This window comes from Calypte anna, chromosome Z (assembly GCF_003957555.1).
Source record: "Calypte anna isolate BGI_N300 chromosome Z, bCalAnn1_v1.p, whole genome shotgun sequence".
In the NCBI taxonomy this organism is placed as follows: domain Eukaryota; kingdom Metazoa; phylum Chordata; class Aves; order Apodiformes; family Trochilidae; genus Calypte; species Calypte anna.
Genome location: NC_044274.1, coordinates 28,711,591 through 28,735,910, shown reverse-complemented (window position 1 = coordinate 28,735,910; position 24,320 = coordinate 28,711,591). Strand labels below are relative to the sequence as shown.

Below are 24,320 nucleotides of genomic sequence, written 5' to 3'. Positions count from 1 at the left end.
TTCCATGTCCAAATTACCTTATGCATTTGAGGAAACAGGGGAAAGTGCAATGTGTATGTTATGTATATAAATTACTGGTTAAATAGTTGTTTGCTTACTTTGGATTATGCAGACTTTTCTGGAAAAAATGAGGCTAAGCCTGACTTATGGATATTGACTGTATTGTTATAGTGACACTTAACTTGATGGTGATAATTTGTAAATTCTATTCTTCCTATAATTAAGTCATTTCTAAAGGACATCTTGTATGTAATTGATATATGTGCATTTAATGGGTTTCGTTTTGTTTGTGTGCTTCAGTCCTATAGAAACTAAAACCTAAAACAGGAAGAGACGACTTTTTTTCAGATGTAAGTTATAGTGGCAAATCTGGTTCTTCCTTCCAGTTATGCTAAGGAGAGAACTTTATAGAACACAAAGTATTTTGTGAGGCATGTAGCCTAACAATGATATATCTTACATAATTTTTGGTAAGCTTTTGAGTGCAATAGTTACTTGGAAGGAAGTTATGGAAATTTGCTAAGTACATGCAAAGTTAAATTTCTTTCTGGTTTTCCTGTCTTGGAACAACAAAAAAAAAGTTATAAGAGTTCCCAAAATTATTCATATTTACTATTTAGAGTTTGTTGCCCTATGAATTTCTTGTCACCTTTGAATCTCTAATAAGTCTTACTACCTTTCGATACATTTTTTTTCCTTGATGCTTCAAAGGGATTAGGTAATTGAGAAATTGTTTCAAGAATAATAGCAATGTGCTGGAGTGCTTTTTTCTTCAATAACTGGAACCTTTCATGAGTTCCACGTTATCTCACCAGCTTTATCAAACCTAGTCAGTTTTTTTAGATAATTTTGTGTTTATCTCAAATTGCAGCTCACTCCATCTGGAAGCATCTCATTGATAAAATCAATGCAGTTTGTTAAAAATCCTGTAAAGACATGTGACAAGGTCTATTCCTTGATCCAGAGCTTGACTTCTCAGATCAGACAAAGGATGGAAGATCCAAAGTCAGCAGGTACCTAACCATTTTTGTAGCTGAATTAAATTTCTCTTGTTTACCTCTGAGCGAGAATTGTAATGTAACTTTTCGTCATTAAACTCACTTTTAGCAGAACTTATATCATCAGTGAGCTAGGGATTTTCACAAGCTGGTCCCATATGCATTTTAAGGTAAGGGTTTTTTGTGGATTCAGTAGTTCAGGCTAGACCTTGATTGTTTGCAGAAATTCTAGTCTTAATTCTGGAAACTCGGCAATCTGCAAAAGTAATAGGAAAAGCAGATGGTACTGAAACAATTACATAGGTACATTTTTATATTTAAGTGTCTTTGCTGAAGATTTGTTGATTGCTGTATGATGCATAGTAGAACTGCAAAGAATTATACTCAATACTAATGGTGGTGAACCCAGGACACGGGAAAAATAGGTTGAAGTGACCACAGTGCTTTTTTGGTATTAGCTAAACACTGGCATATTTGCTATCAGTATTCTCTGCAGCGTATGATACACAGACAACTTCCCCTCCAAGTCTGAGCAGTACAAGCATTGCCTGTACCATCGTATCAGTGTTGTTTGTCTATTGGTTCTAATCTCCTCTCATGGGATGGGGATAATCCATTCTTTGTGCCAATCTCTTGCTGCTGACACACACGAGAGAGACAAATGCCATATGTGCTCTGCTCTAAAATGGAGATGTTGTTCTGCATCTCTTACTGTCTCCTAGAATTTTCTTACGGCTTTCTTTTCTGATACTTTTTTTATATAAGATTGGTGCTGTGCGACACTTTGTCCTTATGGTGCTGTAGCTTTGTTTAAAGGCTCAGGGTTGCATTTCTCTGGCAAAGTTTTCTACTAGCTTGATGATGAGCTGTGTGGCTTTCAGCACTAAAGTGAACCATATGTACATCTGTCCCCTCTTCTTAGAAGTAATGGAGTTACCTTATTTGATCCTCTTTAACTCTCTGTATTAAACTTTTACTACCATTAAATTAAAATTTCCCTTTTGTTACTTGGATGGTCTTGATTACTTACACAAGATATGTATCTATCTAGATATTCAGCTATACCACAGTGAAACACTAGAACTGATGCTGCGCAGGTGGGCCAAGCTGGAAAAAGACTTCAAAACAAAAAATGGAAGATATGATATTAGCAAAATTCCTGATATTTATGATTGTATAAAATATGATGTGCAGCACAATGGCTCATTAAAATTAGAAAACACAATGGAATTATATAGGCTTTCAAAAGCCTTAGCTGACATTGTGATCCCTCAGGTAAGCATTTTCAGTTATTAAATAAATTGTAGAATAAACATTTTTTTCAAATTTTGTGAAAATGTCTATTCTGCCTTTTCTATTGAAGTTTCCTGTATTTTGCACTTATAGAAGCATTTAATGTTCCTTTGTTTTTGTTAGCAAGCTGATTACTTTTTGTTAAAAATATGATTCATAATTAATTAAGATGTGTTCAAAGGGAATTTTTCTGGCAATTTAAGATGTGAACATGTCTTCTTCCTTTACTGCAATGTATTAAAATCAAGTGGTTCATTACAGCTATTCTGCATAGATTTAAGGAGCCCCTGTGAGCAACTTTATTCAGAAATTACATTTGACGTAATTATTCCTGATTTTATAAATTTCATTTTTAGGCTCTTCGCAAATGGCGCTGGTAATCCTAATCTTTCTAATTTCACTTGTTTTAAGCAATTTAAATTAAAAAATACGTTTCTGCTGCTTCAAAATTTTAATACTCCCTACTTAAAATGTAGATGTTAAGACTCACAGAATTTCAAGCCAGAGGAGGCAAGTTAAACTTCTATATACTGCAGGCTGTTAAATTCCCATTAGCTCTAAAATGTTGCAGGTGGTAGAACAAGAATTTGTTTTGCGGTAACAGGCCAGAAAAGGCTGAAGTTTTCAAGTGTCCCTGCAGTGAGCACTGCTGTAAGAGAAGTACTATCTGTATTAAATGCAGCAAGTGAGGGAACTTCTTGCTCTTCTTACCTCTTGAATTCTCTGACAGCAAGGAGGACACAAAGAGCAATGATGCTAAGTGTTTTGTGTTATGTGGGCCTGTTTAAGCTTAAATTTTGAATAGACTGTTAGAGAATGGTAGGTAAAAGTGAGGACAAATACTGAAGGAAGAAAAACAGAGGTAACTTGATAAGCCTACATAATGCAAAGACAAGGTGCTTATTTTGCATGCTAGGGTAAAACAGAGTCCCATCATAATCATGAGAATTCATTCTCTATGCAGCACAGAGCATGAAGCTTCTGAAAGAGGAGATTTTTAAATACTATTGTATTTTCTGGTTGCATTTAACTACCATTTTCAGTATTACTTGTGGTAAATAGATCTTCTGTGGGGTGATTTACCCCAAACTAAGATAGGCATTAAATATGTAACGTGGTTATGTCTCTACATTGAGTGTTTTAAAAACAAAAAAAAGTTGCTTGAAATCAGGTGAGATGAAATGCATTGTAGATGTCTAGAATGGGGCATAGAGGAGATGGAAAGCAGGAATTACTCCCTAGATGTTTTGCTTAAGAAAAAGAGTAACTAGAACATGAATCCACTTGTGTGGTTCAACTAGTGAATGAATAACTGTTTCTCTGTCAAATCAAACAGCAAAAGGGCAAATCCCTTGTTACTTGAAGAGACATCAATAATGAAATATAATAAAATGTAGTAATGTAAAATATCGTAATGTTAAACAAAACTGTTTGCCACCAGAGCAAACTAACAGATGATTCATTGGCTTCAATATACAAGTTTTGAATTAGAAGCATTGTAGTCTTTAGCTGAATTTTAAAAGTCAGTTTCTTCTTACACAGGAATATGGTATTTCTAAGGCTGAGAAACTAGAGATTGCTAAAGGCTACTGCACTCCTCTTGTCAGAAAAATCCGTTCTGATCTTCAGAGAACTCAAGATGATGATACTGTAAATAAGCTTCACCCCCTGTAAGTCTTCTACTTTTTACGTTGCATTAACTTCCATAATACTTAGTGGAAGCATTTCATAGCTTTCATATTTGAAATGTCTTCCTAGCTCATAGTCATTTTACTATGACAGTTGATTTATTTATTGATAGCTATTTCTAAATAGACTCATCTCATTATGGTCTAATAAGATTTTTTTTTCTTTGAAGATACTCCAGGGGTGTTATGTCTCCTGAACGCCATGTTCGCACACGGCTGTATTTCACCAGTGAAAGTCATGTCCACTCCCTGTTATCCACCCTTCGTTATGGTGCCTTATGTGATGTAAGTTGAACACTTCATGTGTTAAACCTCTGATACTTTGAAAGGAACCAAAAGGACCCAATATTACTAAAATTGTATCAGTTGAAAGCTTAAGTGGCTTTGAAATGTATCACACTTTTTCAAACATTTGTTTTCCTATTATATATGCAGAGAGTTAAACTGCTGGTGTGCACATTGGTGGGAACCAGCATGCCCTTCAAAGTAATGCTGAGTTCTGTTGTGTTCAGCTGTGTTACATCATAAACAGATTTGAAGAGGGCAGATAATCCATTTTTTTGTCTTATGTGGTCACCTATAGTTCTTCCAACTCTTTATTTTTCAAGTTAGCATTGAGGATTTGCTTGAATTCACTTTTGGACAGACATTGTTTTTCACCATTGGCATATTGTCAAGACCACCATACTTGACTTCTAGTCACTGCAAGTTTTTCCTGTTTAGTTGATTTTCTTACTTTCTTACACTGTTGTACAATACCTAGAAGCTGGTGCATTATTCTCCATCTGATTGGCTTTGAAACCAAGACTGATAAAGACAAGATCTGAAGATTCAGAAATTACCTGAGCTCTTGGAGAGGATTAATGCAGCACCACAAAGGCTACATGGCTGCTTCTAAGATGGAGATTGATTAATACATTCAGTTTTCAAATGCATATATTGCCATAATTACTTCTGGTAATGGACGACTACATACTCTGATGAAAAAAGCATTTTCAGTCTTACAACAGATACCTTTCTAGTTTTAGATTTCCTGTAAGTTGAATTGGTAAACGTATTTTGAATGGGATATGATATGTGACTGTTATTTTTAACTTTATATACTAGAAGCCTTCATTTACTCTCTTAAGTTTGACTTGAAGAGCAGTATCTAAAAATATTTTCCACAATATACTAGTTGAAGTGACTTTATTGCAAAATTAATGGTTCCCATCAGAAGAGTTTGAAATGGTGCATCTATCTACAAAACATATCATCACATGGGAAACAACATGAAAGATAATGAAAAGTAGAGATCAGAACTTTCTGTATTTTAATTCAGTTAATTTGATGAATAATTTTAAGTCACTTTTTTTCTACTAGTATCTGTTTTTTATTTAGCTTTGAAAAGCTCTGTACTTCAGCCATGAATGTAAAGTCTATGTAAATGAGCATAAAGAGATATCATCAGTCTTTTTAAAAAAGGTAGAAGGGTTTCATTTGTTGATTTTTTTTTTCTTAATCTTAAGGAATCAAAAGATGAACAGTGGAAACGAGCTATGGATTATTTAAATGTTGTCAATGAACTCAATTACATGACACAGATTGTTATCATGCTTTATGAGGATCCAAACAAGGTATTTAAAATGGATAAATATCTTCAGAAACAAGTAGTGTTAAGCTATATATTAAAGTATTTAATAATTTTTCTTCAGGAACTTTCTTCAGAAGAACGCTTTCATGTAGAACTGCACTTTAGTCCAGGAGCCAAAGGCTGTGAGGAAGACAAAAATTTACCAGCTGGATATGGATACAGACCTGCCTCCAGAGAGGTAATAATTATGCCTTTCTTTAAAGGAAAAGTTAGTTTTCCTGGATGTGGGCAAACCTAAAATAACCACTGGGAAATTGTTAGGTAAAACATAGAAACGTGGTTGTTATTTTTTGTAGAAAATTATCTAGTAAAATATAGTCAGTCACTATGTATTATTCCATTTTGAATGGACACTGAGGTAATGGACACAAGTAATTTGGACCTTCTGTGACTTTGCCAGAATTTTTGCTAGAAATATGAACTACTCATTGTAAGAAAAGTGATATCAACTTTGCAAGTATTGCATCAATGATATTCTGGCAACTGAAAGAAATATTTAGGAAAGTAAGGTGGTTTGGCATGTTTATGCATACAAATTGTTGAGGAAGGACTGTGTGGACAGTGCTGTAGTTCCATTCTGCTTTATGAGAAATGAGTGAAAGCAAAGCTTGGCTGAAATTTTTATATTGACTTATGAGGCCAGGATTTTATTTCTATGACAACAGAAAATTGGAGTGAGGTGTGTTGGCTGAACAGTGTGGTTAATTAGGACCAAACTGTCACATGCAGTGGCTGGTTAGGAGCATATACACATAGTTTATTAGAAGAATAGAGTCTAGAGTTTGTTCAATGATATGTGATTTACAACTTGTATTTTTAAAATTAGTTTGCTTTATGTTTATACTGAGGATTTATTTTAACAGCCACGTCTGTCTACATGTGGAAATGTGTGGAGCTAAATTGAAAGTTAACAATGTGTTGTTTGTAGAATGAAGGCTCAAAGAAAACCTCTCATAGAAATGATAGTGATGAGGAGGTCCAAGCTTCTAAAAGAGATGAAACAGATCGGTCAGTAGTGATGTTCAAACCAATGGTATCAGACCCAATTCACATACACAGGAAGTCACCCCTTCCAAGATCCAGGAAGATTGGTTCTGTTGAAGTAAGTGTTTTTCGTTCCGGATAATGGCTTTCGCATAAATTAACTTTTGACTTACTTTTAAAAAAGCAAAACCAAATGTAATTCTGCTTTGGTTTCACAGAACCAGTATGATGTTACGTCTCACAAGCAGGTTGCTCTTTTTCTGTGGGAAATCATCCATGGCAATAATTTGTCTGAAATAATTTATTTTTTTTTTCAAACGAATGATTATTTTGTGATAAGACTTATTTCCTTTTTTCTTTTTAAGCCATTTTAGAAAAGCCAGAATTTGAAAATGAAGACCTTTTCCGTCTAAGCCTACATCTTCAAACTAATACACATTGCTTTTGTATTCATCCTTACAAGAGAGCTGCTATTGGGAATTTATCAAACCTTCAGGGTGATTGTGCTGAGAGGGAACAGAGGGATTGGGGGTGATAGGGGAGGTACAGGAGGTGAGAGACATGCCTTCTGCAGTATTTGCTTTCACATGGTAAGATAATAAACTAGAAGCTTTTTCTGTTAAGTGGGTGGGGGTTGTTTTTAATGAATTCTTCAGGTAACATCTTAAACAGTCTAGTATCCTGTCTTGAAGGCCATGGCATCAAGGTGTGCTTCATCTATATGGCTTTAATGTCACAGATGTGGAGGGATGCAGAGCAGTATCACTTACACGATTTGTATAGTAGGGTGGCAAAGCTTTGGATGGTGCACATCTGCGATATTAATGCTAGAAGCAGACTAACAGCTTCTTATTGCCTAATTTTAAGTTGCTTGAAGCCATATGAAATGAAGACTCAGACCAAAAACTTTTCCTTCCATATTTGTGTTGGGAGTTGTCTGTTCGCATGCGATTACTGATTTGCAAGTAACTTGGTTATTGGTAGTGTGGAGAGAGACACATGGTTGCCTCCTATAAGGATATCTGTATAACTTCACATGATTTCCATAAACTAATAGAGATAAGAAACATGGATGTCTTGCATTAAGTTTTATCTAAAACAAATGCTCACAATATCAGTGTGTTGGATTTTTAGAAGCTGTTTTCACTGTGATCATGGAAACTCCCTATATATGAGTTCACATACACACGACTTGATAGTCTGTTGCTTCAAACTTAAGCATTTCCATTTTCATAAATTATGCAGAATTTACTTTCAAAAAGATACCAATAAAATAAATTACTAAATCTTGACTGCTTGTCTGCACAGTTCAGATGTTCAGATGGAATGTGTTTCAACATTCAGTGCTTTTCTATTATCTGGAAGAAAATAGACCATTTAAATAAAAGTTATCCTATGAAATTCTTTTGAAAAAGGGAAAAGTGAAAATTTCATCTGGCCAACTGAAATCTGCAAAACCAGTATTTGGAATATATAAACCACATGGTATTTTCAAGGGTTTAAAAAAAGGCATTGCAACTTAGCTGAAACTTACTCAATCTTTTTTTCCCTATAAAGCAACTATTTCTTCACCTATGTTCATTACTTGGAAAGGACACTCTTAGGTGTGAGATTATATGGTTTTAATCTGGGATATAGTCAGCAACATTTACAGAACGATTGTATCTGTGATTAAGTCTTGAAAATACTAAAGAAGCAGAGTTCTAACAGTAAAACAAGGCAGTAAGGCTCTTTGGCATTGGAAATCAAATTCTGTATTGCTAAAAATTTTGATTGCTATTGATACATGGTGATGTAGGGCATCGGGAACTTGGCACGACACTTCTACTCCCTTGAAGTGTTAATAGGTGTCTAACATCAGACAATATGAGTCAGTGAGTCAGCTGTGAAGTCTCAAAAGCAATTCTAAAAATTAAAATCTCGTAGATAAGGTTATAGACTAGAAGTAAAGAACTTTTAAGTAATAAATAGGAAAGTTTAATGTACTTAAAGTGGGTAAACTATTAATATGTCAAAAATAACAGATATTCTATCTTCAACATGTGGGAAATTCATAAAATTAGGAATTAATTATTAATAATAATTCGTTTTCTCTTGTATCTTAGAGTTAGTCTACCTGAAATTTGAGTAAAATAGTTTAGAATATTTATATTAGAACTGATAACTTCCTAGTATTGCAGTATTACTCTTCCCTATTTTCTGTTTAATAGTTTTCAAAGCAGTGTATAAAAGGGTGTAAGCAGATTGGTTTGGTGTTTTTTTTTTTTGTTATTTTTTGTTTGTTTGTTTTTTTTTTCTTTTCTGTTCATTTGGCTCTGTTGTATCTAACTTTGCATGCTTTGCTGTTTTTTGCCCCCTTTCTCACTTCCAGGAAGAGAGCCCCCTGAGTGTGTCTAGCCCAGAGTGTATTGGTACCTGGCTGCATTACACCAGCGGTGTGGGTACTGGGCGTCGAAGACGCAGATCAGGGGAACAAATCACTTCTTCCCCTGTCTCCCCTAAATCATTGGCTTTCACATCCAGTATTTTTGGCTCATGGCAACAGGTTTTTAAACTTTACTTCATTAAACATTATTATGCATTCCAAGCAACAACCAACTGTCTTTAAGGACATCTAATCCCTTGTTATGGATTATGTTTGAAGCAAATATTCATCCACTCCTTAAAACTACTTCCCGAGAATGTTTGGGGGAAAAAGAGCAAGTGCATGTTTTTCCAGTGAATGTGTTACATGTTTTCCTAAAAATTTGGTTTCTTTATAGGAATTGCAAATGTTACCACAGTAAAAAAGACTTAGTCTTCTGCCTAATGAAACAGATTTCTGCTTTGGTTTAGTTGTCCTTTAAGACTTTAAAACCAGCATCGTTTAATTTGGTGGTAGGTAAATTGAAAAACTTATTTTAAATAATTACAACCAATACCATTTAAAATCATTTATTTGGTACTTCATATTGCTATTCAAAACTTGTTTTGCATATATCATATTTTCAGTGGCCTGGTATTAACAGTTCCAGGGAACAAACTCTAGTACTAATAATTCTTCCTTTCTGTATCCAGAGATACCTGAAACTCCCAAAACTATACATCATCCATTGACTTGTGCAGTATTTTGAAGATTTTTCTAAATACTGCGGGGGGAGGCAGGAAAAAATTATATAATAATGGTTTTTAAGATCTAAAGATTATTTAGTATGTTGAGATATTGTTTACATGCATGACAATGGATGGTGTTCTGTTAACTTTTTCATTTTTCTTTGAAAAATTTCATTATTTCTTTTTATTGTGGAAGATTCTAGAACTATTTACATAAGAAAAAATTATTTCAGTAAAGACTATGAGCATCTGAAGATTACACTGATTGAGCCTGTGCATGGATCAGTGATTGTATGGCGTCCTCAATAGCTTGTTTGTGTTTCCTTCCCTTCCCTCCTTTTTTCAATACAGGCACAGTTTAGGAGAGTCCATTTGGTAAAATGAAATAAAACCTCAAATGTCTATTCTTATATCTGCCTTGGTCTGTGTCCTTTCTCATCCTGAATGCTTGCTTTGCACCACTTCATTGCAAGGAACTCATATGTCAAAGGGACTCCCTTCAGAAGGGGATATTGCATGATCTTTCATGTTTCCTGTACATATTTTTTACTAACACTTATCATACAGCTTATTAACACTTGTCTGTCTGAAACAGGCTGCTGTATCAAGTTAAATGGACACATTATGCTGCTGTTCTACTTTTCCTTATTTTCTTGTTTTTTGTATCCAGGTCCTATCAGACAGCAATAGTAACTTAAGAACACCGAGAACTATTCTGGAACAAAAGCAGAGTGGTCTAGGTATGTGCCTACAATTGAAACTCTTTTTGATGTCAGCAGCTTTTCATCTGCCCATTGTTCTGCACAGTGTACATCCTTTGAATAGTTTTATGTTAACAGAACCAAATATATAGTGTGCGTTATCAATAGTACATGCTGAATACCTATGAACTGGACAAATTTTTGTGCAGCAGAAGTTTTCAAACAAGTTATAACTGAAAAGAGCAATTATTTGATACTGTTCAAACAGATGATTCTGTACCTCTCACAACAGGTACACAGGATTATTTTAAAGCTGAAGTAGATTTTTAAGATAATGTAGTTTATTACTATTTTGGGGTTTTGCAAGATAATTTTGGGTTGAAATCACTTGCATTGGAAACTGTTCAAACACTTTTCTTGAACATTACCATTTCCTGCTGGGGCAATTGGTAGAACTGAGTAAGTTTTAGGGAGGGGAGGGGAGGGGAGGAACATGGTGAATGAAGCTTGATAGTATCAGGGGGCTTGCACACATTCTATCTCTTAAAATAGTTTTCTTCCTTTGAACTTTAGAATTAATCACTTGATAATTCAATGAGTTGTTTAATATTCTTTTAATTTAAGGGGTGCTTTTCTGTTGCTTCTTTGAAACAGGCATACATACAACTGACATGAAATCTTGCACTACTGTAAATCAATATTGCTTTTTTTCTGTGTGTCTTTTTGTAGGAAAAATGGGAGTGTAGAAAATGCATAAGCTATATGCATAAATGTAGAAGTAGCTTTTCCTTTCTCTGTAAAGATGTCATTTTTGTATGTCTAATCTTTCTGTGATACTTTTTTCCAGATTATATTTTTCCCTTAGTAAAATGCATATGTTGGGTTCTCCTGTTTATTTAAGTCATGTTTTTTGTTGTGTGTTTGCTAAAGTTGAAAAACTTCTTTTTTGCCAATGTGTAACACAATATGGCTTGTGGTAGTTGATGTATTTCTGTGCATAGATTAAGATATTACATTCAGTGTGAGTAGCTTTTGCCACAGACCAGGCACCTATTTATTTTGGCTGTGATTGGTCACATGTGCTAGTAATGTTTCCCCTCACTGGGCTATTAAAAGTGAGGAAAGGAAGTATCACTGAAGAGATAGGTGGTTTGAAAAAAGAAAAAAAATCTGCAACTAAGTTATTTAAAATGTTAAAAGATAAATCCTGTGTGGAAAACAGTTTCTCCTTTCAATTAGTATTAAAAACTAAAGGAAAAAATTGCAACCTTTTCTTTTTCCATTTTGTTCATTGCTGTATATCAATTTGATTTATGGTTGATGACTATAAAAATTATTTTTGTATTACTGTCTGTGACTTTCACTAATTTGTTAAAACTTACGACCTAGTGTCAGGGATTACTGACTTTTAACAAACGTACTCTCACTTGTATGGAGATGTACAAATGTTTTCTTAAGAAAGGAAGGCAAGCTAAATTTGATGGAACTTTAAGCATTTTCAGTGTGTAACATTAGCAGTGATGATAGCTAAAATATGAATAGAGTATTTCCAATTTGGTTAACATTTTGCTGGGGCTCGAAGGCAAATATTTCCATATTAAGTCTGTGGGAATTTGCAGCCTGTCACCTTAAAGGTTTATTTGGATTAAAAAATGAGCAGTATTTTTCCAGCTTGCATTTGTTTCTGAACTCTAGTTTTTAAAGCACGTAACTTTCACATGATCATCATCTTGGTTTTGTTTGGGGTTTTTTTGTTGGTTTTTTTGTTTTTTGTTATGTTTACATTGATGCTAATTGGTAACTTTTTTTTACCAAAAGTGAAAACAGGACAAGAACTCACTTTGTTAGAGCCAGTCCTCGTTTTGCACATGTAGCGGAGGGTGCTGTGTCATGAGTAGAACCACAATAAATTATGGTAGTTTCAGCCTACAAGTACCACTCTGACATTACAAGCATATTGTGAACCTGTCCAAGGCACTGCCAAAAGCTGCCTTGTGTGTGGTAAGAGCCATGTGCTTGCATGCTGCATGCATCCCCAATGTGACTGGACGAACACCTGGTTGTTGTATGTATTTTCTCTAACTCCCATCAGGGTCTCACTGTGCGGGCCTGTTTAGTACCTCAGTGCTCGGGGGTTCTTCAAGTGCACCTAACCTACAGGATTATGCTCGTACTCATCGTAAAAAGCTGACTTCTGCTGGCTTCATAGATGGTATGTGCACACTCTCGCACATGCACGCACAAATCCCTGTGCACATTAAAATTCCAAAGATAAATTGTAGGTTGCTTATTCAAACGGAATCCTAGAATCTTTTGCCTTAGTATTAATTGTATGAGTTTCTGTTGCTTCTTTATTGCTCACAGCTTCCTTGTACCTAGCTTAATAGCAGAGTTAATTCTTGTTTTTGCCTTGAGCGCTATCTCACAGACTTCTAGTACATTCCAAGAGATTTCAGTAAGTGTATTTTTTAAGTAAGCCAAAATTTTGGTTTTGAAATTATTTTTTTCGTCTTAAACATTGGGTTTTAGCTTTACTTACTGAACTTGAAATAGATTACTTGAAGCATGCACAAGGAATGGAAGAAACTATAAACTAACAAGTTAAATACTGATGGTGAAAATTTTAGGATTCCTGACCTTTCCCCTGTGGGGTTTGTGTTACAATGGAGCAGGAGATTTTCGGTTTTGGATAATCTGGGGTAGAGGAGAAACACTCTCAGTAGATTTCAGAATGTAAAGATGACAAAGCCAGCCTTTATAACTCTGAGGTGAAAGAGTATTCGTGCAGTTTCCTCCCCAATTCAATGTTTCCCCCCCAAATCAGTGTTTGACTCTAACCTGATATAACCCTGTATGCCAGAATCACCAGCTCATTTTGCTTGTTTTTGTACACTTCATTACACATCTTGTAGTTACCAACAATGCACATTTGACATCTACTTTTACATCTATTTACATCTATTTAGCCCCTTTCCTGGGTTCCTTCTGCATGCCACTCAGTTCTAATACCTTCTTATATTTTCTTTTTTTCTTTCTTCTTCCACTCCTATTTTAAAATGTCCCTCTTTTGGTAGCTGTTAAAAATTTCAGGTACCTGTTTTTCTCTTTCTCAGACACCACACGCGGTTCTGCTGTTAAAAGGTTTTCTATCTCATTTGCTCGACACCCAACCAATGGTACGTTTGCTTTTATTTTAAAACAAAAAGAAAAGGTTCCTTGCTTCATCCTTTTATTTTTATTTCGAGTACAAATGTACACTATCATCCAGCCATCTGTTGTTCCAAACTTCAAGCAAAACTTGAAATGTATCTGTAATCATTAGAGATCCTAACTCCTTACCTTTCATTAGTATAAATACAACAACAAAATTCATTCTTTAGAAAAATTCTTGAAAAAATTGGACTGCTCCTGTTAGTCATGATTTCTGTTATAAATTATTCTCCCCAACTTCTTGCGTGATTAGACTGTATGTTACAAGATAAAAACAGAATTAAATCTGATCTTTGGGCGTACACTTCTTGGTAGCTGCTGCTTCTTCTTTGACTTTCTCCTGCTTACCTGTTTCCTTGAGCCTCCTTATTCTAAAATAATTGATGAACTGGAGTTTATGATTATCTTGAAGTAATGCTAAACTAGAAAAGTGAGTAGAAACTTTTGACTCCGTTCCTGCTAAATTGCTATATCTGTCATCAGACAAAAATTTATATTATCCTGTCATACTTCTTTGTTCATCAGATGTGCAAATTACTTAAATATTGCACTAAAAAATCACAGCAAGAGAGTTGTCTGTTGCTTACCTTGACCTCTTGAGCTTCAAGAGTGAGAGTTAGCCTGTCTTCCGTCTGCTGTAGTTACAAAGAAAGTCTGATATAAAACCAAGAACAGAGGTATGTCTTTATAGAGGTATACCTTTTCCTTCCTCACCAAAGGATTTTGTGCCTACCTTTCTATGTGATTAGATAGATCCAAAATGTGTCCTGTTCATGAAGACCAGACTCAATCTTCAGCATCCACTGAATCTTAATGTAGCTTTTCCATATTTATTAATTGCAGTTTTAAAACATGTATGATGGCTGTCAGTGTACAGTGATGGCAATATTAATGAAACTGCAGTGGAAATCATCAACACTTCTTTGTTAGATCAAAAATGTACTTGCTTAGAAACAAGTTTTTTTTAAAAAAAGGCTGAGCTTTTGTTTGGCTTTGCTGAGAAGCAAAGTAGCCCTTTGTTGTATTAATTTGGAATCTACAGTGGCTTTCTGCAGTTGCAGTGCTTCTTGAAGGGAAACTGCTATAGTGAGGCTGAATTAATACCATTAAGACTATGTCTGATGTAAAAGGACAGTTCTCGTGTCAGTAGGACAAACAGGAAAGATAGGAGTCCATTTTTTTCTTTAGACTGAAGCTGAATATTTCCAAAACATACAAGGTGAGAAAGTAAGAACTGCATTTGAGTGTTAGTGTCCAGTAACACAATTACTTTCTATTCCATTTAGTACTATCTTTTTGCAACTGCATTCTTGAAAAAAAAAATAAATCTAAACTGCTTTTAATGAATGCATTGCTTGTTCTGATTAATTTGATACAGCAGTTTTACCACACATCTTTGCACATTATGCAGTATGAGCTCCTATGAAACCTAAGTATATTGCTGGTTTCAGAGGGTTCTTCATAAACACATGAACATAGCACTGTTGTTTTGTCTGTCTTCTGGACTATCATTCTGATTCTCCTTGTCCCACTCTATTTTTTTTTTTTTTTTTTTTTTTTTTTTTTTTTTTTTTTAGTGTAGTTATCATACCCTCTTAACTCATTTCAGACTACCCCTCATCTTTAGTTCAAGGAACATGGTGAAAAAGTTATCTTCTGACAGTGCTTTACATTACTTTCTGGGCCTCTGCAGAACACCCACACTTCTTTAGGTGGTAGTCCATTTCTTTCGTAGAATTTCTAGACTCCAGTGGTATGTCTCCATAGGTATTAAATATAAGACAACAGTTGCTGCATTAACCCTTTTATTGTCTTGCCTTTTGATTGTGACAGTGCTTTAAGAATAAATAAAGCTCAAACTCAAAGGCTGTTTGTTTACAGAACACTGCTTTTTTAAAAGGATACTGTTTTCATCATTAAAATTCTGTTTCTCATAAAATACTTATAATAAAAAAGCTTCAAATAAGTAATGCAGACGACTGTTCAGAACTGAAGAAAAAAACAATGGAGGGGAAATTTCTGAAGGAAAACCTTTTTGTTTTCTTTGTTTTTATAGGGTGTATTTAAAAATTGCTCTCTGATTTTCTGTAATACTGCATTATAACAGTAGTGTTTATTCAAAATTTGACATTTTTCTACTTCATTCCTTGCAAAATTAATAACATAAGTTCCCATTCAAGTGACAGTGCCTTTGCTGACAGGGCAGAGATAAATCTTATGTATGACTGTAATTCAAAGAAAGGGTTTACGCTTTGCATGCATGCATAGTTTTTTTCAACATTGATATGTACTATGAACATCTATCTTAGTGCTTACGCTGAAGCTTAGTTACTGCATTTAAAGGAAAACAAAAATTAAGTATGTCGTGGCATTCCTTTTGTACTTGAAAACCAAGTTTCCATGCAATGCAATATTATATTTGTATTTTAAGTGAAGCTCAAAGAAATACACTTCGGTTGATTCTATATTTCAAGTGACTGTCCCTCAGATTTGAGTAGGGCCAAGGTGGATCCAAATATAAACACAGACATTTGGGTGCTGAAATTTTGTTGTGTTACTTCTCCACGGAAAGCACTAAACGAAGAGTGAATGGGGACGCTTGATATCACTGGAATATTGGTGCTTATTATTTTAAGGGAAGGAACAGTTCACAGTCATAATGCTATCTCTAATAAATGTACATTGAACTGAAATTCTAATTCATTATTTCATTCACTGTATGTTTCTTCATTTAAAAATCTTAAATCCAGCAAGTGTAGATTAACAGTATGGCATTGCAAAGTTGTAATACTGAAATCACTAATGGACATATTTTCCTCTTCTGACATGTAATTGGATGAAGAGCTGTTAATTGGATAATAAAATTTCCATCAATTTAGAGAAGTGCTTTTTTTTTTTTTCCAACATGTTTAAATGCTTCTTAATATGTTAGTAATATGGATATGCATGGTTGGTGTATGATCAGTACTAACATAGAAAAGAGAAGTCCAATAGTTTTCTATATTTTAGGTTGCTGTGCTTACTGGTTCTAATACTTTCAGTCTTTCAAGTACTGTTTTTAAAAGTATGAAGGTAAATGTAAATCTGGGTAAATCTGTTAAAAAGTTTAAATGTGTAACCTCAACATACAAAAAATGCTAACAGTGCTTTTCCTTTGATGTTTAAGGCAACAGTTTGTTTGTATAGAATGCTGAAGATGATAGAACATAAATGCTGGAAATATATTTCTTAGAAGTTATGCCATTTCTAGCTCTTTTCTGCTAACAGTTACAAAATAGCTATCTTGGATGAATGAATTATCTGTTTAATGTTGTGCCAGGTATGAGATAAACTTCCATTTCTTGTTGGGTTTTTTCCTTTTTTTTTTTTTTTTTTTTTTTTTTTGTGCTTTACTCACAAAAGCTTAGGAGGAAAGCTTTCACTAGCTGATTTGGGAGTAAAAGAACACAGCTGTAATGTTTGAAGACCACTATATGTGTAACATGGGATTTTTATCCTATGGTACATTATGTGTTACCCTTAGTAGACCTTGGAAACTGGCACATCTTGCTTTTATTCATGTAATATTTAGTGTCCATGATTTCAAGACTGCTATGTCTGTATGTGCTGATTTAAAATAAATATGATACATTAATACATGCCCATGCAATGGCTTAAATTCTAACTTTCATTTGGATATATCTTTTTTTATTATTGTGTTTCTTTCAGGTTTTGAACTGTATTCCATGGTGCCTTCAATTTGCCCTTTGGAAACTCTACACAACTCCTTGTCACTGAAGCAGGTGGATGAATTTCTTGCCTCTGTTGCTGCTCCATCAAGGGAAAATCTACAGGAAACATGTACTGATTTTCGTTTGTAATTATGTTAATTTTAAATTGTTAAAAAATGTCTAGATAAACTTTCTGGTATCTTGGAACTAACAAGTAAACTGAGCTGCTTTAAAAAAAATCAAGTATGTACACAAACAACTTTAAGTGTGGACACTGTTATAATTAATTGGAGTTACATCTCTGTTAACTGGGGTAGTAAAATAAGGATTTAATGAAATAGTAATTGGTTTGCTTCCTCACATTAAGAACTTCTCTGTACTGCCCACACCATTAGCTGAACTACAAGGAATACTTTTTTATTGAGCATGAGGTATTCCTGTCTTTATCTTGTACAGGCAGTAATCGCAGCAGGGTACTGTTGCCTTTTACAAGCCTTTTCAATCTTAAAACTGTTACATCCTGTTTTTTTTTTCAATATTACTTGGGATTTCACCTGTGGAGTTTCACCTTGCAGTTAGTTAGTTTTTTAATGATTTGTGCTTCATTTCAAGTGATCTTGAAATGCAAACTGAGTTGGGTCCATCTGCATGTGTCTGGGAGCATGACTCCCCACTGACATTGTACTGCTGTGACTTGGGAAACAGCTTCAGTTAGTTTTGATTTGTGACATATTAGGATGCTTATAGTGGATGTGGCAGGTGCCTGAAGATCATTTATCTCAAGGAAATGTCTAAAGACTCGTGTTTTGATCAGGAACTTTTTACTTGCTGGTACTGACACAAAGGTTACCTTGGTGTTAGGATTTTTCCTTTTTTTCCTGTCATTTTAGTTTTACTTTTATTTGGTTTAGATTTTAATCAACAGCTAGGTTGATGGGGTAGGCCTCCTATATATGAGAAAACTGATGTTACTGGAAAATAATTCAGGGAGGCTGGTTTTCAGGTATTTTGAAGTTTTCAGTTATTTAAAATGCTTTATTTCAGTGGTTAGGAAGTTTGTATTTCTTCAGAATCAGTTCAGAATTTAGAGTACAGAAGACAAAAAATTAAAAAAAAAAACTGTCATACTTCCACTATGGTCTTGTTGTCACCTTTCTGCAAATGAGTAGTTAGAAATTAGACCTGATAGAATTCAGGCCTTAGTTACTTTTCTCTCCTGTTTTCCTATACATTCAGAAATTGTTTAGGGGATAATCTGTTGTGTGCAGTTTCAATCCATGTTCTGGACTAAATGTATTCCACTGCAGGAAGGGACACTGATGTTTTTGCCAGTTTTCAGTAACAGGCAGCTGTTACTGATATTTAACTTAGGTGCCTTAGCAGCATGAAGTTATGTGATTTTCTGAAGGTAAAAGATTTTTAGATTTGTCTTTTATGCTTTAAAGTTTAGACATTAGAGTCAAAAGTCAGTAGCTGAGCTGAAGGTTGTGTAATTGTGGCACCTATATTGCCAGGCCCACACCCAGTTCAGAGGCTGCTGTTTCTGGTATTTTCCTCAGGTCTAGAGTTATTTATTATTTATGACACCTGTCTGGTTTTTTCCCACCCATTTCAGCTTCTCCAACTCACACGGTTCCACTGTCAGGAAGAAAAATTTCTTTAAATATATATACCCCTGCAAAAATTCAACCAACACCACTTGAAACTTTGCCTGAAAGGATAGCAATAGAGAAACCAACCTTACGTAAGTAACTTCTGTCAGAGGCAGAATGGCTAACTTCATCACATTGTTTACAGCATTAGGGTTCTTTCTAATGTTTTACATCATTTTTTAGGGCAGCTATTTCTTAACATTGCTTGTCTCTGTAATTGTGATAATTTCATGGATTAGTAGCATTTCACAAATAATTTTAGCAGTAATTGTTATTTTCTGTTATCCTCAGAAATGTTGGAATAATTTCCATGGCCTGAGAATTCATGGGGATTTGTTTTGTTTTTAAGTGTAACAGTATTTTTCCATCTCTCTCCAAGTAAGAGAAACAAAGAATTATTTTTTTTTAAATGACAGAATTTTAAAGATATTTTTATATATATATATATTACATAGAGTTCTGTGACCAGGTTCTGACTGAAGCTGCCAGTAATATCATGATGCATTCAATTATTAGTATATTCAGTCTAAACTACCTTCCAGCTACACAATCTTCTTTTGGATAGTTGTGCTGTTTTGAGGGCATCTAGAACCAAATCCCATTGCATTACTCATCTCATTAGATGCTATGTAGCTTTTGTGTGCTCGCTAACTTGAATATCCTTTTCTTCCTTTTGATCCTTTTTGGCATGATACTTTCAACTGTACAATTTAATGGTTTTTTTCTGTCTTATCTAAACAGCTACCCCTGGATCTTCTGTTTGTGTATCTAATGTTAAACTATGTGTTGAAGAGGCCTCGAGAGATGTAGGACTTAGTAGTGAAACTCTTTCTGAGAACAAGTGAAGTTGATCAGACAAAACTCGAAGCAACTTACTAAACAATCTTTAGTTTGCTTTCAACTAAATTACTAAGCTTTCAAAAGCTGTTGTCTGCAGTTCCTGGTGCACATTTAGTTCATACATGGTTAACTAGTGTGCAGGCTACATATTTAGGTCAAATGTCTTTATTAATTTTATAAACCATTTCAGGTAGTATATTTATTGATCAACTGCACACCTTTATTGGAAAAGCTGCACATTAACGTTTTCAGTGTCTTCGAATGTGTACTGTAAACTTATACAAAAAGAAAATACCATTTCAGAAGTATGTGTTACAGTGGCTCTGTTGGTGTCACTGATGAAGGCATTGTCTGTTGTCATTATAAACTTCTATTTTCAGGAGGATATAATCTCCCTGTGAATTTCTTTTGTGGGCTGAAATGTAAAAAACCATAATGTCTAGAAGCTCTTTTTTTGATTTAACTACATTTCCAAAGAAATCTCTTGCCTGGTTTTGAAGATAACCAGATCTTTTCTGCATTTGAATGATTTTGTATCATACATGCTGCAATAATTAGCCATGATGGAGCGAGTTAATGTATTTACACTTTTGACTCTCCTTATTTTATTCTATGTTTACATCAAACCTGTAGCATTCAAATACACCTTTTCTTTTGTTGTTTAGTATACAAAGTATACAACATTTTATTGTATATGGGTACCTGTATATCATCCAGCAGATAAAACTGTCTTTGATAGATTTTTATCAAAAGCTTTGTTTACTAAAAAGACAGTTTTATTTTATTTCTCATGTGTTTCTACAAAAAGGTGATATTAAAAAGCAGGTTTTATAAAAAGATTGTTACAGCTAGTCTAGCAAGTTTATCCAAAAAACCGTAAATATTCCATCTATGCTTTATTATCATCCCTTAGGGGTAGAGACAGACTGTGGTCTACTAGAACTCAGTGCTTACTGTTGCAAAATACTCAGGATACATCAGACCTGGGAATTCTCATACCTCTCTGCTTCTACTCTGTTGACAATAACTCTCACTGAAGAAAAAAAAATTGTAAGAGCTGTGAGAATCATTAGTAATTCAGTGGAACTTTGAGGTATTGGGTTATGTAAAATGATCATCCAGTCTCAGCTGTTCTTGTGATACTATCTGTGGCATGAAAAGTTGTTGAATTATGATAATTATCCCAAATGTATGAAAATATTGCCCACATTTGTAAGTTCAAGTGGCTAATAACTGACTTCAGAACAGCAAGTCAGATGGTTCCTTTCATATTTAAGTTGCAGATGTAGCGTCAAAATAATATTTTTAAGTAGGGCTCTAACTCGTCTCCAGAGCCAGTGCAACTATAATTGTGTTCACTTTGCCACAAGGTGTTTTCAGTGTTTATCACACACAAAATGGCTTGAGCAGACTAAATCTAAAAAAGCTGGTTAAAAATACAAAAAACATGAAAGGTTTCACAGCTATATACTTAGAACATTTCATTTTCTTTAGTGTAATTGTGTATTGACAGCATTGGTCATGCACACGAATGTATATTTGTTTACAAATTGAAAAAAAATACTGTTAAAATTTAAGTATACTTATCATTCCAGTCAACAAAAGCTGTGGCATAACTTTTTTATGTGCTCCTAAATAAAAACAAGGTCACTGGCAACTTCTCTCCATTTTGTTTTCTTTGAAGAGTATGTGTCAAATACACACAATAGCTGACTCTGTAGTCTTGATGGAAAAAGAATTTCCATATAATACACAAATGTACAATCAAATAAGCCAAAATTTCTCTTGGCATTGTAAGACATTACTTACAAGAAATGGGGATTTTCATTTACACTTAAATATGTCCTGGAAAAGGTAAACAGTGGTGACACAGTCTGCAGGGCTTCTTCACCTCACAGAATGGTAACATTCAATACAGAACCTCTGTGAGTGCTCTTCTGTTTCCTACTACGAGTCTGGTAATGAGGGAGAACATGGACTGTGCTGAGCTGATCTGAACCTACATTTAGTTTGTCTTCTTTATGCAACTGGATTCTTTCTGAACTGTGAATCCTATTCTAGTCAGATTTGACTGAGGCCAAGAAAATCAATGTTTGAATATGACTGTAACTTCCAAAATACTACCACCCTGAAAAGTAGTTTAGGTGAAGATTTAACATTTCCTTCGAAAATGAAACTTCATCACCAAACAGAGCAAAATCCAAAAATATTTGTAAAAACACCTAAAATTATTTTTCTTAATGGTCTGTTTTGTTTCTTTGTTATACTAAAGACATACATTTGAGTTCTCTTGTTATACTAGCAAGTAAAATTTGTTAAGACAAAACAGGTGTGCTTTCATAGTTCATTTTCATGGGAACCCATATAACCAAGCCCAGCAAGGTTATGTTTACAAAAAATAATGATAATACACTGGTCAATTGCTTCTAAACCAGCAGAGTTCAGACTAAGTTGGCAGAAGAGATGAAATAAACTTCTTAATGACCATTTCAATGCAATAGATTATTGAAGGGGCAGACTGTAGGATTTAACATTTTTTCTGTCATCTAAAACAGATAGAAGCATTATGTTCCATTTTTGGTTGGGTTCCAATTTTTTGGTTGGGTTTTTCTCTTCCAGTTGTTACAGATTGGAGGGGGCACAGGGTAATTTTATGGTATCAAGACAGGGACCTAAGAGTATTTGGGACCCTGAGGGATCTGGGGTGGCAGAGAGAGGGGTGGAGAGGCAGTATTCCCTCTCATCTGCTATCCTCTGTAAAAGCCATGAGGAGGGCAAATTCTTCTCCCTTCCAGCTCCCTTCTTCCTTGCAGCTTCCTGCACTCAGAGGTCTTGCAGAAAGACACCTGCTTTGTCATCAGCTCACCACATGCTCTGCAGTATCCGAATCCCTTGAGTGCTGGGAAGAGTTGTGGACCTTTCCCTGATCCTTAGCCATGGCCTGAATTAGGTTTTGTACATATTTGTTATTTTTTATTGATCCTATTCTACTGTCCTTTCTCTCTTCCATTAAACATGTTCTGGTTCCCAGCTTTAAGTCTCTTCCTCATTCCCTTTTTGCTTTCCCCAGGGAAGGGTGCAGGGGAGTATTAGCAAGTTTGTTCTCTCCAGTTTTTGTCTTGACCACTAAACTGAGCCAGTAGTAAGAAGCAGAAGCACTAGCACTTCAAGTGCAGGCAAAGGACTAGTTAGCCAATCACACAGGCAAACAGTCTCACTATACTTAAAGATAAGGTGATTTTGCATTGTTTGGTCTATAAAATAAATCCTATTATGGGGAAAGGTGAGCTAGCTTGGAACTGGAAGAAAACAAGTATCTCGACTCTATGGGTTTTGCATACTGTGTGAAGAACGCAGATTTGGAACAACAGTTTTACCCATAAAACTTGGTATTAGCTTTGTACTAACCTTAAAATTTTGTTGGGTTTACCTGAAACCCACCTACCCTGGAACCCACCTATGATTTTTTCAGACCACAGCTTTGTGTTCTAGATAGTTTTCTCATTTTTTCCTAAGCAAATTATATAAGCCTGTCTAGCTTTACTGAAACAGATCAGCTGATATTGCTGCAGACATTTAGATCTTCCAAGATTTTTATGCAGCTTTTCTGCTCCTGTTTTCTTTAAAATTACACTTGTCCTCTTATTTGCCCACAAAATACTGAAATTATTTATGCTTCAAGCCCTGAACTTAAGAACGTTTCTCCATATCCAGACAGCTACATCTGTTTTCAGTGGTAAAAAACCACACCTTTTGCCATTCTTTCCAGAAAACAAAACAAACACACAAAAACACGCATTAAAATTCTAAAAGCTTGTCTGTTACTCACTTTGCAATACTGTATAGCAGTCTTAGTCTGCAAGTAGCAAAGCCCACTACTGTAAACATTGTCAGCAAGAGAAATCATCACCCAAGAGAACAGAGCAGAAGTCAGCAATCACTGGATTAACAAAGAGAAGGTAAGTAACAGCGTAAGGTCAGGGAAGTTCTCTGTACAGCTCTAAATACAAGCACGTAAGACAGGAAACAGGAGATGCAACATGCGTGTATAGGAAATGACAGAAGAAAATACAGATAAATTTAATTCTGATTTTTCTTTGGTATTTTGTAAAAAATGCCAGTAGTGTGCCTGAAGTTAAGATCTGCCTTAATAACCAAGCTAATACGTTTACATATGATTCCAGATCTGCTTTGGTTATGTTAAATGAAGATGTGCTACTAAACTGTATAATTTATACCTTAGTATTTTAATCCTCCTGCAGATACCTAAAGCAGGAAAGGAAACCTTAATCTTGAGTCTTTCTTTTCCCCTTCTAATTTATTACAGGAACAGTGAGAACTCACTTTGAAAAGTTAGTACTGTTCACCTCCAGTTTCATTTTAGAAATATGAAGACCCATCTCATGTTTGATTTTAATTCATCATGAGCATTTAATTAAGCTCATGTTTTGAGCTTAATGGAAGGCATTATAAGCAGCAAAAATAATATATTAAGACATAATAATACATAGCCCTTCA

General features: G+C 34.7%; 1 protein-coding gene across 3 annotated transcripts in view; it reads left to right on the top strand.

Moving 5' to 3' along the window:
* Nucleotides 1-21,453, top strand: part of PPIP5K2 (diphosphoinositol pentakisphosphate kinase 2) — a 54,966-nt gene extending 33,513 nt beyond the window's left edge. The window contains exons 18-31 of one of the 3 annotated variants that reach the window (XM_030467028.1): nucleotides 872-1,013; nucleotides 2,050-2,273; nucleotides 3,834-3,961; nucleotides 4,150-4,264; nucleotides 5,488-5,595; nucleotides 5,674-5,790; nucleotides 6,541-6,714; nucleotides 8,968-9,141; nucleotides 10,360-10,429; nucleotides 12,483-12,602; nucleotides 13,504-13,566; nucleotides 17,309-17,440; nucleotides 18,926-19,054; nucleotides 19,704-21,453. In XM_030467028.1, coding sequence (XP_030322888.1) covers nucleotides 872-1,013; nucleotides 2,050-2,273; nucleotides 3,834-3,961; nucleotides 4,150-4,264; nucleotides 5,488-5,595; nucleotides 5,674-5,790; nucleotides 6,541-6,714; nucleotides 8,968-9,141; nucleotides 10,360-10,429; nucleotides 12,483-12,602; nucleotides 13,504-13,566; nucleotides 17,309-17,440; nucleotides 18,926-19,054; nucleotides 19,704-19,807 — 1,800 coding nt within the window. In that variant the 3' untranslated portion in view covers nucleotides 19,808-21,453. The remainder of the gene's footprint in view (nucleotides 1-871; nucleotides 1,014-2,049; nucleotides 2,274-3,833; nucleotides 3,962-4,149; nucleotides 4,265-5,487; nucleotides 5,596-5,673; nucleotides 5,791-6,540; nucleotides 6,715-8,967; nucleotides 9,142-10,359; nucleotides 10,430-12,482; nucleotides 12,603-13,503; nucleotides 13,567-17,308; nucleotides 17,441-18,925; nucleotides 19,055-19,703) is intronic. The other 2 variants (XM_030467029.1, XM_030467030.1) reach the window with 2 other exon arrangements.
* The last annotated feature ends 2,867 nt before the right edge of the window (nucleotides 21,454-24,320 follow it).